At 44.0% G+C, this 18,671-nt stretch overlaps 1 protein-coding gene across 1 annotated transcript in view; it reads right to left on the bottom strand.

Moving 5' to 3' along the window:
* Positions 1-18,671, bottom strand: part of ldb3a (LIM domain binding 3a) — a 47,803-nt gene that overhangs the window by 4,615 nt on the left and 24,517 nt on the right. The window contains exons 5-15 of the mRNA XM_042066204.1: positions 18,572-18,594; positions 17,354-17,551; positions 13,946-14,112; positions 13,533-13,569; positions 12,801-12,896; positions 7,049-7,222; positions 5,097-5,264; positions 4,548-4,679; positions 2,373-2,429; positions 1,069-1,352; positions 395-758 (exon numbers count right to left, since the gene is read on the bottom strand). Coding sequence (XP_041922138.1) covers positions 395-758; positions 1,069-1,352; positions 2,373-2,429; positions 4,548-4,679; positions 5,097-5,264; positions 7,049-7,222; positions 12,801-12,896; positions 13,533-13,569; positions 13,946-14,112; positions 17,354-17,551; positions 18,572-18,594 — 1,700 coding nt within the window. The remainder of the gene's footprint in view (positions 1-394; positions 759-1,068; positions 1,353-2,372; positions 2,430-4,547; positions 4,680-5,096; positions 5,265-7,048; positions 7,223-12,800; positions 12,897-13,532; positions 13,570-13,945; positions 14,113-17,353; positions 17,552-18,571; positions 18,595-18,671) is intronic.

Here is an 18,671-nt window from a genome sequence, read left to right on the forward strand (position 1 = left end):
TACCTGGCCAAGACTAAAAATATCTTTCTTTAAAATGCTCTTGCAAAAGTGTTTATTTGAACTATTTTCTCTTTAAATATATATAAATTAATAAATAAAATATATAATACACAGGTTATAACAATTATACTTTAAGATCATGAAAAAACACAGGTGACTTGAAATATAACTGTATGTACCTGCTAGTCAATCTCAGTACCTACTACCTACAATAACTGATACTAAGGATCAGTAGGCCTACTTCTAATGGAAGAACCCAAACACAACCAATATGTCCATTTTCCCCCAATTTCCAATTTGCCCATACACACTGCACCACACAACAGATTACTAGCAATGGGACACAGTCCACTGTGCTCTTTATGTCCGTGGATCATACGCAGTTATAGTTTACCTGATGATGCTGTTGCATGACCCACACATGGGAGTCCTGCTGCCGGCAGCGAAGCGCTCTGCCCTCTGGGCTACCCCCCGGGCCACAGGGGGGAAGGGGGCAGCAGGGGTGAAGGGCGAAGGGCCACCCATGGGAGCCGGGGCAGGGGCCGGGTTAGGGATGAAGGCAGGAGGAGGAGGGGCAGACTGGGGGAGAGGCTGCACTTTGACGCTGGTGCTGGTGGTCTTGCCGGGGTCGAACTTCTGGGCAAAGTTGTCGTCTGTCACCCAGGGAGGGCGGTTGGAGGGGGGAGTGGGAGCGGAGGGGGCCGGAGCTGGGGCCATGGCGATGGGGATCTGGACTGGGGCAGGAGCCGGGGCAGGAGCTGGAGGAGAAGAGAAGATCAGCAGTCAGACCCACTGTGATATTTACCTCAGGGAAAGCAGGTAGACAGGGCAATATAGAATAACATTACTTATCAAATACAACAATACTGGCCATACACATTGTAGACATGATTGTTATACATGTCATATCATATGGAATTACAGAAAAAACATTAAATTCACAACTTGATATAAAACTTGATATAAAAATGATATAAAACCTTAAATTCTAACTTTTAGATTGTGTGATTATTGTTCTAGCTACCCATGGATCTTTCATAACACACACCCAAAGACAAAGCCCTGTACCTGGTGCTGAGGGGTAGGCGGCAGGCACAATGGTGGCAGTGCTGACCATTTTAGGCTGCTGTGGCGGGGGGCCCACAGGAATCTGAATGGAGCTTTGCTGCATGGGTGGCGGCGCCTGCATGGGCAGCTGGTGCATGGGTGGAGGCTGCATTGGCGGATACTGCATTGGGGGATACTGCATAGGCGGGTGCTGCATCTGTGGCGGGTGCTGCATCTGTGGCGGGTGCTGCATCTGTGGTGGGGGCTGCATTGGGGCCTGCATGGGTGGACCCGACATGTACTGGCTGCAAGAGAACACACAGGACCGACAATGCAAATTCCATGCAACCCAAATGGCAAAGGACTTTCTATACAATTGTACACAAAATAAGGAGATCATCCCTACTCCATGCCGATGTCATTATTATGTATATATATGCAAATATAATAAAAAATAAAATTCTCTTTACAGATTTCATCCACATATATCGTGTGATGTATGCAAATGAACAAAGGATATGTAGATATGACAGCAAATGTTGACTAATTAAATAGTTAGCTAGTAAATACTAAAAATATAGCACGGCAAGTTTGTAAATATTGGCGTTTCATAGTACATGCCCATGTACTACGCCGATACACATGAGTTAGTGACACCTGCTGGAGAACATTAATCCCGTTCCAACTTTGCCTCCATGTTTGGAACAAACCTGCTCCACCAGCAGATCCGTGAGTGCTGGTGTCTTACCTGTACATCTTCCCCTTCACCAGACACAGTTTTACACAAACATTAGTGGCTTTTAAAAAAAAAAAAAAAAAAAAAAACTAGCAGAGACCCAGATAAATAGAGAGAGGGGGCAGAGAAAAGAACAGAGGCTGACATCAAGAAGACAGTGTTAGAACAGCCATTACAAATGGACAGACAGTAGGGTTCTCAAAGAAAAGACATCTTTGATTGAACCAAGGGCCTTTTTGTGTTGTTTTCTTTTAGTTCCATTGGTTATTTTTTGAATAGTAGCTGTGAGGATAAAAAAGCAATACCATTATCTGCATAAATGTCAGTTAAGAGCCACAAGTACTCAGGGGAAGAGGTTAAAGAACAGTCACAGTCAGAAAGCACAAATGCACCATCCTTTGTCAAGAGTATATATATATCAGTTGAAAACGTAGGTTGGAGAGGTTGAGTGGAACAGGTAGGTTACTCTGGTTGGTAAGAAGGGGTTATTCTGACACTAAGAGGAGGGGAGATAGGGGAGACACACTGCCTCGATGCCACCAGTGCAGCTGGGGTGCCGTCCCAGACGAGCTGCACGTCTCATCAGTACCTGGACATGGAGGTTGTGAAGTGGGAGCTGTAACCAGAGGCAGACTGCAGGCTGTAGCTACAATGCAATGGAGACAAAAGGGGTTGAAAGGTCAACGGTCACAGAGGGGTGAACTCGAGATTTTTGGCTTGGCTTTACCATGTCCACCCATAGCTGTGTTTCGGCATACTGTCCTGTGGCTACGAATGGCGCGATGCATCTTTGCTGTCGTTTGTATTGTTGTTTGTTGAGAGTGATGCTTTTTTTTTTTTGTCCAGTGACTTTTGGAAGTTGAACAGCAACATGAAATGTTCCCAGCAGACATGCACTGCACAGTGATGAATGTGTTTGTGGATACATCAGGTGAGGAAAACGGCATACAGTTAAAAAGTGCTGGTGACAACCTTTCACTTTGTGTGTGAGGACAGACCCACAGGTGCACAGTATAGGTGAACATGACAGTGCAGAGTTTAAAGATTCAAGTGCACAAGATGAACCACTACAAAATAGGTGTACAAATCATAATAATTAAAATGAATTACTATGATTTATGTCAGTGAAATAAGGGATTTTACAATTAACTTGAATCTGATTGACATTAAATGGGATGTGACAATTTCAACAGGCAGGTACAAGTAAATCATATTAACCCTAGACACTACATTCAGACAAAACTGTATGTCTTCAACCAATCTTACATCACAAATTTCTCAAAAATGTGAAAACACAACACACATTCAACATACGTAACAAAGCAAGAGAACAATGCACTCTGAGGGGAATTCCATGCCACACTCCAGACATTTAGAAAATATTATTAATGATGATGAGGATGACAAGAATGAGAATTACACTCTAAAAGCCAGAGAAGAAGTCATTTGTAAATGTCATTAATGTAAAGGTTATGAGTAAAACAGAGGAAAGTCTGTCCAGTTATAATTCACATTGAATTGCACACATTTATATGTGCTAATTACATCTAACAAATAAATTGTAGTGTTTTTTAGAACAGTTATGATTAAATATGTGTATGTGTAAACAGATCAGATTTATTGCTAGAAACCACTCCATTCACAAAGTGGTTTTAGAGTGCTGGCTGACTATTGAACCATACTGTACTCAAACTTGATCAAATGTTCCAGTGCATTTAAGTGAACAGTGATGATGATTGGACACTGGGTGATTAGTGCAGGCTAGAGTGTGTGCATGCAGCTTAGACGTGACGTGCAGAGTGAGCGTGGGTGAGCGTGGGATACAGGAACGGTGCAGTGCTCTAGCTCAGACAAGGCCAGCGGTCACTACCGGACACTACGTCACCATTTATCCAATACCAGGCTCGTCGCAAGATAAATGGGGCCATTTCGTGAATGACATCCTACGGTCGGGAAAAAGAGCACGGATGGGCTTGCTCTAGAGTCCATGCCAATGCTCAAACCTTTTTTTGGGGGGAGAGAGAGAGGTTTGGGCACCCTGCTCCATTTGAAGAAATTAGGCGATAAACAGAGACAAAATGGAGGGCAAAATGGATCTCTAATAGCAGTTAGCATTGCATGATCATACGTCTTAGGAAGGATGGGCATATTCTGAACTGATGATGATTAATAATGTGAGGGGAACAGTGACATGAAGGAAAGAGAGAGGTGCAATTAGTAGGAAGACCAGCCAAACCTCTGGGAACGAAATCTCTTCTAAAGATACCAGTGTTGTCAAAAATCCCCATAGGAGCTTTTCTAACTGTGTTTTATTTGGTTCACTTCTTGCACTTCTCTGTATTTTTGCCCCAGTTTTCCACTATCTGAATCTTGACATTACAGATCATGTGTGCGTCATCCAGACAAGGATCATACGTCAATGTTTCTGGAAAAAAAAATCCTTAATGACAAAACCCAATTAGAAGGCACCTCCAACTGTTCCTACTTACCTACAATTTCAACTTATAACTGTCCAATTGAGATCAGCTCAATTTTCCCATTTTGGACAATGCGCTGTGTGTCAGAGGTGCCATTGGTCTGTACCGGACCTCAAACAGGAGAGAAGCTCCTGACCTACACCAAGCCTCCCTGGCCGCAGGTCCGTCCATCCTCCGTTTGTCTCGCTCCTATATCCCATCAGGCCCTGCTACTCTGCACATCACTCCGTCGGTCACACACACACAGTGGTTTGGACAGGCGCGAAGTGTGTGAGTTATCTGTGTACCTCAGATGCTTGGGTTTCCCCGAGGGCAGGGAGCGCCCACGTTTGGGCAAATTTCTGGTGCGGAACATCGGGGTGATTGTCAGGGCCTCCAAAGCCGAGGTGGGCGGCGGCCCTCGTTTATAAACATGGTTTCTTAACAAGGGGGGGTTAACGAGACAGGCGTGAATATAGGGATAAGGGTTCTGTCCCTGTCCTAGTGCTAAATAAAATATCCTTTTTCTCTCTCATCTATAGTGAATAAAATGAACAAATGTATTTCAGTCTCCTTTTATAGTCTCCAAATATACAGTATATATATATATTAAATTAGCGTCCGCTATGCTCCTTGCTTTCCCTCAAAACCTGGCCAAGGAGAAACATTTGGCAAAGAGACAGTCAGTACTGACAAGTCAATAAACAGGGTGGGTAAAAGGATAAACAGGGTAGGTAAAAGGGAACAGGAACATTGTCTCACTATGGGGGGGAGGGAAAGGAGGCAAGGGTAGAAGTGGAGGGGGGAAAGTGTATAATGGTGGGAGTAACTGACTGGTGGGGTGGTGGAAATTGTACCTAGACTGCGCAGTCAGAGCGGACGAGATATGGGAGGCAGCAGGGTTCAGGTGGCGGGGGGCCCTGGGGGAGACTGCAGGGGCCCCGGGGGCCACTGGTGTCAGGGCCTGAGACTGTGGGGGCGACACAGGCTGTGGCGCAGGTTCAGGCTGTGAGAGGGACTGAGAGCTGCAGAGGACAGAGGAGAGTTAACACAGCCAGACCAGACCAGACCAGAGTAGAGTAGAGTAGAGAGGACAGAGCACAGGGGTGGGTAAGGGGTTGGTAGGGCTGCCTTTGAACCTCAGGTGTGTCTACGTTAATGCCTGTGTTTTCATGTTGCATCATGTCTCTCGGTAGATCTGTGTGTGTGTGTGTGTGTGTGTGTGTGTGTGTGTGTGTGTGTGTGTGTGTGTGTGTGTGTGTGTGTGTGCAAATGAGTAAAATACAGCACACCAACAAAAAGCAAAGAGAAAGAAAGAAAAACAAAAAAACACATAGCAAATAAATGACAGAGAAGGAGATGAAGAAACAGAGTGAGTGAGAGAGATAGAGTATGCGTATATGTGTGTGTGTGTGTGTGTGTGTGTGTGTGTGTGTGTGTGTGTGTGTGTGTGTGTCTGTGTGTGCTACCCGCTTGTGTTTATGCTTTAATATGGAGCGCACAATTCACCAGCCCCCTCCCCACCCCCTTGGCTCAGCGTGAACATGTGCACACATAGCAGGCGTCGGCATGGCCGGTGAAGGTCCTCTGAGGGATCCTGTTTCCTGCGGGGGAGAAACAGCTGAAATGGAGAGCAGTGGGACAGACAGCAGCCCTGCGTCAGCTCCACGAGTCCTTCATGGGACGCAGGTCAAAGGCCGGCCACTTCTGGCACCACTCCAAATAAATCCGCTTGGTTGCCCGGTGAATGTGGAACCCTAATGGTCTCCCAAACACCAGACTCTTCTATAGTTAACTTCTACACCTGTATACAGGTAAAGAATCCCTGTTTGAGCTAAGCTTATGTATCTTAATGATACTACAACCAATTAGCTGGGTGTCAGATGGAATCTCACTGTGTTTAGCTTCCTATGGGGGGTATTTTGACAGCAATGGAACCAGTGTCAAGTGTAATCATTCCCAAGCTTTACATAACTCCGGTTTCGGAGAAATCTACTAAAGCTTGACTGATACTTTCTGTTAGGACAGTTAGGAGTCATGGAATTGAGTGGATAAAGAGGCTGGGTCCGACTGGTCTCTCCACTGCCATGGGCTCTCTGTTCTTACTGCTCTTGAGAAGTCAGATCCTCCAACATCTCCAGGCTCTGCAATGGTTCCTACATGACTTGTTTTTCAGCTACATGTGCAATGCATGTGTGTGTGTGTGTGTGTGTGTGTGTGTGTGTGTGTGTGTGTGTGTGTGTGTGTGTGTGTGTGTGTGTGTGTCTGTGTGTCTGTGTGTGTGTGCATGTGTTGGGGGGCAATAGCAGCCTTAGTTTGTATGTATGGACATGTATTTCATTACCAGGAAAGGGTCAGGTTACCTAAAACTTACCTTGTCAAATTTGATCTTTGAGGTCTTGTTCCACTGACTTTTTAAAGAACTCTTTTTAAGGGAAACCTGATGATTGCTGATTTGACGATTGAAAGCTCTCTGTTCAATGCAGGTTATTAACAAAAGCATAATCCCTGATGATGCTTTTTTATGTTCCATTTCAGCTCACCACCATCACCACCAGCAATCAACAGGTGTACCTTTAATTTTTCTGGGCTAAACCACTATCACCTTTAAACATGCACAAATATGTGTATCAGATATTATCTTCATGAAAAGTAAACATGTGTATGTACTAAAAGAACATACATACATCAGGACACACATTAAACAAACAGGCAGAACAAACAGACATACCAGAACAAACCCTGGACCAATGTAGAACAGACGAGGGAAGACAGACAAACAGCGAACATATCCAATCACAGGCATTACCTCTCTGGGGTAGGCTCTACAGGGGCGGGTTCTGGACTTGAGGTAGCATCAGGCAGTGGTGCCTGATTGGCTAGGCACTCTGGCTCAGAAGCAGGTTGATTGGGCGAAGCGGCAGTAGCAGGCAGAGCGTCAGCCATAAGGCTGGTGGACACTGGAGCATGCTCAACAGGGGGACTGGATCACAGGTTAGGTTGCAACGAAAGAGAGAGGTCACACTGCTGTACTTAAAGGTGTATATATATACACATACACAAACACATACACATACACACACAAGGACAAAACAGCTCAATGTGTGTGTATGTGTGTGCGTGTGTGTGTTTGTGTGTTATACATACAGCAAGAATTAGAGAGTTAATATCAGCTTAAGGCACAAATGCTGGGCAACTGCCTCCTTTCCATGCAAAAACAAGAAGCAGCATCGCTCAGTATTGCTTAGCCCAATGCAAGGAAGTCCATCAGGGATCAAACAGGAAACATGGGGAAGTTGCAGAGGATCGACCCTGCCAGCAGCTATTAGAAAGATAGCGCTTTGTGGTAGGCTGCTAAGGGGGTTGGGGAGGTGGGGTCAGAATGGACTCTGTTAGGAGAAATCAGTGATCACTAATTGAGTCCTGATGATAAAAAGAGTAAGAGTCAGACAGTTAATGGACCAGAGGACTATTGATCGCAGATGAGTCACTGAGCGAGGAGAACAGACAGGCTGTGGGGTCCTGTATGTAGGCTAGAACTGTATGGGCCTTGGCCAGAATCAATAGAGTACGCCCGTATATCATTAAATGACTACCTAGTCTATTATCTAATCTATTACATCTACATGGGGAGGACTTCATTCCCATGATGCAATTAGAGAGCTCTCTGTTTAGGGTTTATTAGAGCCTTGCACTACTGTAGCTCAATATGAAGAGGGGTGGGACTTTTAGTGGCTGTTCCCATGTTTTTTTTTTCAAGTCAGTCCTGCTAAAAAAGTAATAATGTCAAAAGCAAATGCAAGACACAAGGCAATTCATGTCACAATGAGCTGAACAATCTGTCAAAATAATCCCAAATGTAAAACCAGCAACAAATCAGCAAAAATCAACAAAAGAAAAGACAAAAAAAAAACACCATCCAAAGCTGCACATTTCAACTCAATAACAGAGGTTATGCCTTAATAACTCAGTTTGTTTGTGATCGTGGGATAAATGTGGTGTTCTTTCCTCTGAGTGGTGATTTTGGGGAGTACGGGGTGGGGTAGAGGTGGGGGAGGGGGGTGGGGGGGCTGGCTGGGGGAGGAGGCAGGCACCTAGCAGCAACCGGCCTGGTGGAGGACTGATGGCTGACCCCTGTTCACCGCAACCACCACTCTCTCAAACCTCTCTCTCACTGACCAAATAGTTAGCACCAGGCTGACCAGTATCAGACAGCAATTGCTTTCTAGTCATTTGGAAATGGCAAAGCACCACCTTGAGTGGTGTTTAAGAAACTAAGCACAGGAGAGAGAAGCTGGGAGGCGGTAACTGCCGGCTGTTAACCCCTTATCACTGTCTGTGGTGAACTTGTGACGTTGATCTTTGGTGCTCTTGACTAGCTGTGGAGTCTAGCAGAAGAACGTTGGCTGGGCTGGGGACGTGGGCTAACGGTAGAATATCACCCACAGGCACTGGGAACTACACTGACTATCAGCACTAACTTACACCAGAGGTGAGTGAGAGATACAATAAACCTTTGCTGTATTGCAGTCATAAACATGTTCATGGGCACTCTCTTGCAGTTCACACGCACACGCACACGAACACGCACACACCCACACACACACAGACACACAGACACACACACACACCGAACACACACACACACACACACACACACACACACACAGACACACAGACACACCGAACACACACACACACACACACACACACACACACACACACACACACACACACACACACACACATACACTGACGCAGATACAAACACACAGTTGCAATGAGCCCTATATAAAAAACATAAAACACACAAGGGGTTACTCAATAACCATAACATGTGTGTTACACGTCTCTAATTAACTAATGAACACGGAACTGACATGGAACAGAACTGATATTTGAAGTAAAAATAAGACCTAGTTAGTTTCTACAAAGCTGTCTGACAGTGCAAAGCAAGGATGTAGAAGGGAAAAAAGATTGAGACCAGGCGGTAGTGCTGAAGGACTAAGGCATTATCCAAGGTCTCATTGATTGAGCCACTTGTTTTTTGCTCGAGAACTGCCTACTAACTGACGTGCCATGGCAACTGAGTATAAGGAAATGTTCAAGCATTAAAATATGCTGCCAAAACAGAGTGAGGAACAGTGGAAGGATTGCTCCAAAATCTATAGTGCCCCCTGCTGGTACAGTCTGCTTGCCACAAGTGTTAACAGGGAAATTGCATTCATCCTCTTGCCAGGGCTACTTGAATAGTCTGTTAGCCATTCAAGACATCAGTGGTATCATCATAAGCTAATGAATACCATTACTGTACTGTGCTCCTACTTTGACTGTAGCTAACACACACACTCTAGCTAAGCATCCAGGCACAACACACTCCGACCCTAAGCATGCATGACGGGGTGGGAGGAGAGAGGGCAGGAGGGAGGATCTGAGCTCCATGCAGCCTCGGGCAGGAGAGGAGAAGAGAAAGGCAAACAGAGCTGGCTACACATGGCCTGATTATGGGCTTATGGCCCCTAAGTAGCATGCAGTGTTTGAACTATATATTCCTCTTTACATAACTGGGATATGGCTAGTTCAATAAGTATGTCAATATTACTTTGGGAACGGATGAACATATGGTAACCTATATATGTATATGGGTTTAAATGAAGTGGCACTGATCACTGCATGGGTGTTCTGGTATTAGTGATGGAGGAGCAATGCAGTTATTTGGACAAAATGGAATACGTTGTGACAATAAGACACACACACACACACACACACACACACACACACACACACACACACACACACACAAACAGACAAACACACACACACACACACACACACACACACACACACACATACACACACAAACAGACAAACACACACACACACAAACTCTCCCTTTCACAGTTTATCATTCATTCAATGATATCTTGCTTCTATTTAGCTTTCAAAAGCACTAAAGGGTAACTCGTGAAGAGTGAGAGATGAATAGCAAACGACTGCACATAATGATGGACTGACATCAACACTACCTCCCTCTAGCATATCTAGTCTAGGTTAAATAGTCAATAATCAAGGTTAAATAGCCTGCCTACAACAAACAACAACCTGATGTCATATGTTTACATGAGATTCAATGGAGTTAAAATATAGACTAAAAATATGTACAATGCATTTAAAAGCATCATGATGGTACAAACAATGAAAACAAAATCATGCTGAAAGCTGCTGTAAGGTAAGTTAGCAGTTCTTGCTAACTTCTATCTGACCATACATGTGTACATCACACATTAATTTTCTTCCATTGCATTTCAGAGGTACAAAATACAATACAAAGCATTCTGGGGGGAAATAACTATAGCTTACAGCAGCTTTAACTGGGAGATACTGGAAAAATACTCTGGTGCAACATAAGATCACAAATCACTCTATAATATCACTACTACGACAGAAATTTGCAGGTCTTCCAACACTACCAGCCAAGACTCTACCGCACATTAACACAATCACTGAGCTAGTTTGATTGCGAGTAGACATCAGTGAATGTAACATAAAGCAATGTCCTGTGATTGGCGCCTATGGATTCAGCTATGGATCATGGATGATCGGCAAAAAGACAGATGGAGCACTGCACAGAGGGTGAATGAGATGCAGATGTCAGCTAAAGAGTTACAGTGATGGAGTGTATGAAAATGGAGATAGAGATGGAGATGGAGATCTGGATGGAGGAACAAGGGGCAACAACAAGGGGTAGAGGGGCCAGCCACCCAGAAATGAGTTGGGGGGGAGGCGTGGGCACAAGCACTCCAGTGCATTCACTCTCTCTACCCAGCATGCAGGTGGGGGTGGGGGTGAAAGGTCAGGGATGTCGGAGGCAGCCAACAAGCAATAATGCCAAGAAGACGCAGTTAGCGGTGGTTGCAGTCAAGTCACTCACTATATCACAAACAGTCCACAGCGCAGGCTGATACAATTTCCCTCATTGACCACCAGACAAGCAATATATTTTACCTTGTTACTATGGTTTCCTCTCAGAGGAGGAAACAGGGGCCTGGCATCGCACCACTGACTACTCACAGATCTGAATACCTTCTCTCCTCTTTTATCCCTCTCTCTCTCTCTCTCTCTCTCAGGGGCAGGGAGGATGAACAGACGCCCCACTGGAGATATGGGCTGATGGCTTCTCTTTCCTTGAGTTGATCCAACAGACATGATCCTGTCCCTTAAGCCAAGGCTGACACCCTATAGAGCTCCACTACTCATAGGAGGACTCGTCTAGTGTTTGGAGATCTCTAATTAGGGGGCACACTATGTGTTAATGAGTATTGTAATGAGTGTGTAGACCTCATGAGATCGTAAATCATGGCTCAGCTCAGTTGTGCAAATTTACATACCGAGTGCAATTATGTGATTATGTAAATATTTACATGGCATTACATTACTTGAAATGTACACTGATACTGCAGACTAGTTGGATTTCAGCTAAATGTGTACTGACAGAACGACTAGTATAAAGCTAAAAAAAGTTATGGAATCTTATAAAATGTCTAAATGCACATTTATTACTATGGTGTGACCCACAAATTAAATGTAAACTGAACACTGAACACTTTGACACCAACACAGATTTATGACCACACCTGTCCTCTATATATAACTGCTTCCGTTTTTAATCCCTGGATGCTACAAAGTCCTTTACAATGGCTGAGAAAAGTCCATGAGCCATTTGGTGAGACTGTTAAGACTGATGTTGGTTTTAATATTTTAATAACACGTCTCCCTCACACTAATGTCACTTCAGTCATGCCCCTCCTGACACGCATGTAGTTCTAATCAGATGGGCATGAGGCTGGTAAAGAATTTATAAGCTGTTGCTCATGACAAAGACAATCTAGGAACTCATAACAAAGGACTATTTAATTATGTGACTTAATGGAATAATGGAAATGATTTTATGATGTGAATTTCATATTTTAGTTGCTTAATGCAGTGAAAGTTTTATTCACCTTTCAATGACCTGAAAGAGAAAACTGACCTGGCCTATGATGCCAGTTCACGTCATATCTAAGGAACAGGTGACTAGGATGTAATGTTTTCATTTAAAAAACTGCAAAGCATCTTTTCTCTCATTGGAGCCATTCTAAAAAAAACATTCACAAGCCAAGAAACATTTCTGCTGTGTTTCAGTTAAAGGTGGCATCACATTTATTCTCCTAAAATAACAAGCTTCAAAGAATGAGATCAATGGTGAAAACATTTCCAGCTACAACTATTCTTTAAATAACAACAAATGGAACTGGTTTAATTCAAACCCAAAAGTGTGAGGGGTAGAGCCAAAAGCTTACAGAATAACACTTCAGGGTAGCAAGCTTAACAGAGTATGCCATTATGCCTTTCCCATGTGACCTAGAGAATAACCCAACTATCCAGAACTTTCTTTCTTGACACTCATCTCCTTCTATCCCTCACTTCCATTCTTTTCTACATGCGTTTGCCTCTCCAGTACAGTGGTATGAGCTGTTACAGTGATGCCACGTATATGAAGTCACACTTTCAGGTGAGACTTTTATTCTGATGCATGGAGGATCTGGGCAGATAGACCGTGGTGCCAGTTTTTCAATCTAGCAAAACGTGGGCCTTTAGCTTCTGACTGAAACTTTTCCCTGTGGCATGAAGGATGGAGAAAAGGAGAGAAGAAAACAGACAAAGAGAAAGAGAGAGGGGAAGAGGTAGGTTAGGTTAAAGCCTCCATTTTCCTTTCTGAAACCAGTATTGAATTTCTGAATTACTCGAGCTTCCCATTTTGTGTACCTGTTCCTAACAATAGCTTTAATGGAAGGTGGAACTCTGTATGGAATGATACGCTCAAGAAGGGTGGCTGGAGTTTGAGAAGTGTTCTGGAAAGCCTCTCAGTTCAAAGCAAGTGCTATCTGATTTGAAGACCTGGGAGATGTCACTACCATGTCAGTTTGTTGTGGAGAGTGGGACAGAGGGGACGAAAGTAGCTCACTGTCTGGAAACCAGGAAAGACGAGAACTCAACGTCTCCAGGCTAAGTGCCATGGCAATGAGTCTATCGCATTTGTCCTGGCGCTAAACTGTTGGGAAGACCAAAGCTAAACCCTCACAGCACAGGCTTCAAGTTCAACACAGAGAGTGATTTGAGGCAGGGGTCGCAGAGAGCAAAGGTCTCCTCTGAGAGGCTGACTGACAGAAATACTGCTCTGTTTAGGCTCAGAAGCCTTGAGCCAGAAAGGAGCTTCTCTCACAGGCCACCAGTAGCTGCTGCTAGCTGCCTACCTTGACTTCATCAGACGGTCCTCATCTGGGTCTTGCACTGCAGAAGAGAGAAGGGGGGGGGGGGGGGGGGGGGGAGACAGAGAATATACAAATCAGTTGTCTGAAATGACTCAGGGTTAGCCAACAGGATATGTAGCCAATAGCAATGTGTTACAACAAAAATGTTTTTTTTTGTTTATACTGTATATTATTTTACTCAATACTATTCAGTGGCTAAAAAGCAGTATACTCAGCAGCATTTAAAGAAACACTGCCATATTAAAGTGTGGCTTCAACATACAGAATAAGCAACCATTCTGGACAACAGAGTAATAATCCAAAGCTTGAAGCTATGTATCTCTTGCTGATTAATATAAGAAAGTAAAAATAATGGCGATGAGTGTTTTAAGCTGAACACCAGGTCTGACACTTACAGTACTCGGTGCCAGTGATATGGGCAAGGATGCGGAAGGACTTGGACTGGTGATGGGCAGCCCGGAGGGTCCCTTCGTTGATCTCCGTCTCCTTATCCTTCTTCTGGATGACCGCCTGATACACTGGGGAGGCACTGTCTACAAGACGGTCTTTTACTGGGAGAGTACTGGAACCACAGAGAGAGCCCCACAGCCGTCAGACCGGCCAGCCAACCGACCCGGGGACCAGAGAAAGAGAGAGCCTCTGCTGATTGTTGTGCTTTGGTTTGGTATGTGTGTGTGTGACACTCAAAACATGTGCAGGTGTTTACGTTAGCCTCACAGAGTGGTGAGAAAAAAACAACAACATCAACATTGTGTTGTTCTTACAGAGCATGTGCAGAAAACAAACAAACAAAGAAAACACAAAAAGCTTGGTGACAGACTCATGTGACTAATGACTAGGCAGGTAAGCTGACATAGAAAGCACTAATACCAGTGTGGCTAGACCAACGTGGCTTGGCTTAGAACATTTACATGTGCAGAAAATCATTCAGTTCAAACAGTCAGAAACGCAGAGAAACAGAAGAGAGCTCAGAACATTCTCTTGAGGTAGACAAATTCAGTTAACTTTCTACAGAATTTGGCAAACTGTGCCAGATTTAAAAAAAAAACATGACTGAAACCGCCCACCTGATTGTAGCTGTGTTCTGATACACTGAAATCAACCCAGGAATCCCTCCTCCAGGGAAAGTATGAACTTCAAAAACCAAAGTCAGTGAAGTCAGAGAACCAATAATGCCAACAAAAGACCCCAAAACCTACTGGACAGCTCTGCAACTCTTAGCTAAGAGTGGATTGGAAATGCACCAAACTCCACTTTGGGGCCAATCATAATATGGTGCTAATATGATGCAGTGTTGCAGTGTTGATGTATAAAATGCTGTGTTATCTATGTTGAATCAGAAATGGTTTAACAATTGGTCCAAAAGGCAAATGGATGGAATGAGAGTGCTAATGAAATGACAGCATTTTTTTAAATAGATGTTTTCCGCTGCTTTAACGTTGCCCTCTTTGAGAAGTTTGAGCCACTATTATATCTGGAAAGAATAAACCCTACGCTGTTTCATTCTAGAATGGGACAGTTACCAGTATTGTAGAAAGGCCCATTCAGGTAGTACTGGTAATTTGTTCATTAATATCTACCATATCCTTTCCATATTCTTCTACTTACATAAAACTGATACCTGTGATGAAGCACTTTTAGACAGTCCTGCCAGTGATGTCACCATTGCATTTGAGTGGAAGCAATATGTGGAAATCTGTAATCCAGAGTCAGATCCAAATGCACACAACCAATTCAAGGGGAGAGGGGAGGAAAAGAAGACGAGGACAGAGGGGGGGTCACTGAAGGGGTGACGGGAGGTTGGGGACGAGGGGGGTGGGGGGGGGGTGAGTGAACAGGCAGAGAGATGTGGCAGGTGTTATAGGGCGGCTGTGCCCGCCACAGTTTGGATTACTTACGCCAATGGGGATCCCTCATCAGGGATCTCTTCACTGTGACAGGTCACCCAACCAATGAGCAGGGTGGAGGTGCAGCCATGGATGTGGGGGGGGCGGGCATGAGGGGGGTGCGAGTGGTGGAGTTGGGGGAGGTGGGGTGGAGAAATGAAGAGATGGATAAATAGAAAGGGCAGGAGTGAGAAATGGAAGAGTAACACAATGGTTCACACCTACTGACTGCTAGAAGTGACCCCATGTTTGTTTTACAGTGCCCTAGCCACTGGAGATGACCTAGGTGACTAGAAGCATTATTCGTGTACATCAAACTATCAAATTCCTTATTCGTTTGGTTGGTGGTCAGTGTAATATCATATCTTTCAGATGATTGACAACTCAATGAAAACAATTCATTGTGATTATCACTTACGCAGCAAATATTTGTCATTTTAAATTTTGCTTAGAACTGTTATGAAGATGATGTGCTTGTTTTCACCAAGTTGCTTTGGAACATAATCACTCAACTTAATTCAAAAAGTCCAGTTATAGACATTACAGACATTGTTAATGCAACATGATTTAGCTCTTTGACATATAATATATCTGATGATACTATATCTGGAAAGAATAAACCCTACGCTGTTTCATTCTAGAATGGGACAGTTACCAGTATTGTAGAAAGGCCCATTCAGGTAGTCCTAAATGTTGCAAGTCTGGTCATTATAATCAGTTGGGAGCACCTGCAAAAACTTTTCTAAATGTTTCTTGTCAAAGTGTTTGGATACAAATAGGGGAGGAATGTTCTTTCTTTTCCACAGAAAACTCTCTAAATTAGGGTTCAGGTTAGTCTGGAACTTGACTCTGTAAATGAGATGTCGGTTTTCATGGACTATGATTTTGAGTCATCTTAGCTACTATACGCATGTAGCAACAGCTAACGAGCAAGTAGGGCACTGTAAAAGAAAGCACTGCTGAAATCTCACACCAACCAACTTAGTGTGGGTCACCCAGCCCCAACTCTCTATGATATGTCATATGAGTACAGAGACTATTTCATGTTGAACATATCAGTTGATCAAACTGTAGTATTACATGCCCAATCCACACACTGACACAGTTATACATGGCTTTGCATACATGCCTTCCATGTATTAAATACATTAAAACACACTATACTGTATGATCTCAAATAAATACCTAAGGAGTATATTACAACAGAACAACTGTTCTGTCGAAGCTAATAAATATGCACAAATGCATTTTTCTTTATTTGTGTTCCCTTGTGCTACTGTAAGTATTGAGTCTTTACTAGGAACGTTTTGCTGCAGGTCCTTACATGTATGACCAATATTAGATCAACTGGCAGCATGAGTTGAGCTGGTGAGAGCATGGATGGATGGATCAATGGATGGATGAATGAATGAATGAGTGAATGAATGAATGAATTAATAACCTACACAAACTCCCCCGAAACTGTGCCAATATACAAGTGTTCATTTTAAATGACCTGATCCTGATATTCAATATAAAACCCACAAGACACTTTTGCTCCTTATTTCTTGCTTCTAACTGGCAACACCAAATCCAGGAACCCCACAGCAAATCAAATACACTCCACACAAAAAAGTTCTCACCCATAAACAGTGCATTATTTTTAAGCTCTCTGTGCCTCGAACACATAGATGTGGAGCAGAATTCACTCGCGTGGCAGTCAATCAATCGGATGATACTATACCAGCTAGATCCCAAAGTAGACATCCTGAGGAAGTTTTAAGCCTCCACCAGCATCAAGCAGCAGCTAATACACCTCCAGCTAATACACCTCTGGATACAACTGGTACCGGAGAGGGTGGAGGGGGCAGGGACCATGCAAGCGGGCAGAAGGATAGACATGCCAAGAGGGTGCGGTGCCGCAGCTGAGACTCTTACCCTTCTTTACCCCGGGCCTGGGTCTGCCCAGCGATAGCGTCCATAATGGCGTCCTGCGAGTACATGCTTATGGGGGTGTTGTACTGGGCGTGGATGATGGTGGCCTTGCCGCCCGGGCCCGGCACCTCAATGGGCTTGTGGGTGGACAAGGCCGAGTCCTTGAGAGCAGTGGGGTTGAAATTGGGGAGGTACTCGTTGCTGTAGGCGATTGGAGTGATTTGTGTGTGAGGGGGAGGAAGGGGCAAAGGGTGTTTTTTTGAAGAATTAGAGGGAGGGAAAGAGAGGGAAAGAGAGAGAAAGAGAGAGAAAGAGAGAGAGAGAGAGAGAGAGAGAGAGAGAGAGGAAGAGAGAGAGAGAGAGAGAGGAAGAGAGAGGAAGAGAGAGTAGAGGTGGGGATGAGAAATAAAAAGAGGAAAGGATAAGGTGGAGTGAAGAGAGGACAGGGAATTAGTGATGTACGTGATAAAAAAAGAACAGGGGGCTTTGAAGAACAACAGGACTGACCCAAAGTCACACTCATCCACGGTCTATGAATACCCACGAGCAATTAAGGCAAACCAAAGCACATGTGATCAATAAAGCACGCCTACAAGGCAAGCTAACAAGTCACTCTAAAAATCCATGCCAGTGCATTCTATAACCTGGCATGACCTCTAAGCCTAAGTCAGCAAAATCCATTATCCCCCAGTAGCACTTCAGAGAAACCACACACAGAACCACATCTGAACTCTAAAAATACACACACACACACATACACACACACACCACATGCAACCGCAAATCATTCCATAGACAAGCCATTTGCCACTCTCGTCATTCCATGATCCAAGACAAATAGCACATTCTGCAGCATGACGCCAGACATCTCAAGCAATTCAAAGCATGTGTTGTAGCAGTTGAAAGCAATCTGTCCAAAAGGCATATGCTACAGTACATATGCCGAACAGAGAGTCAATAAAACAACATCATATACAGTACTCTGGCAATCTAGTCTTATTCAAGCTTGAGCAATAAGATTTGAACTGGTCACATAAGACCAATGTCTGTGTAAAGGCATATGGCTGATAGCAGCTTGCTTGACTCATGCAATGAGGACACACTAACCCTAGGCCTGAATACACAGCTCACACACACACACACACACACACACACAACACCTACAATATGACACCATGCATATCATCCACATTTAAGCACCTATACTGCAATCATACTAACTTGGCAGGAGTGTTGGAGATAACCTAAAACATTGGAGAGACAGAAAGAAAGAGAGAGAGAGAGAGAGAGAGAGAGAGCAAATTAAGGTTAGTAACACTAT

Source organism: Alosa sapidissima, chromosome 16 (assembly GCF_018492685.1).
Source record: "Alosa sapidissima isolate fAloSap1 chromosome 16, fAloSap1.pri, whole genome shotgun sequence".
NCBI lineage: Eukaryota > Metazoa > Chordata > Actinopteri > Clupeiformes > Clupeidae > Alosa > Alosa sapidissima.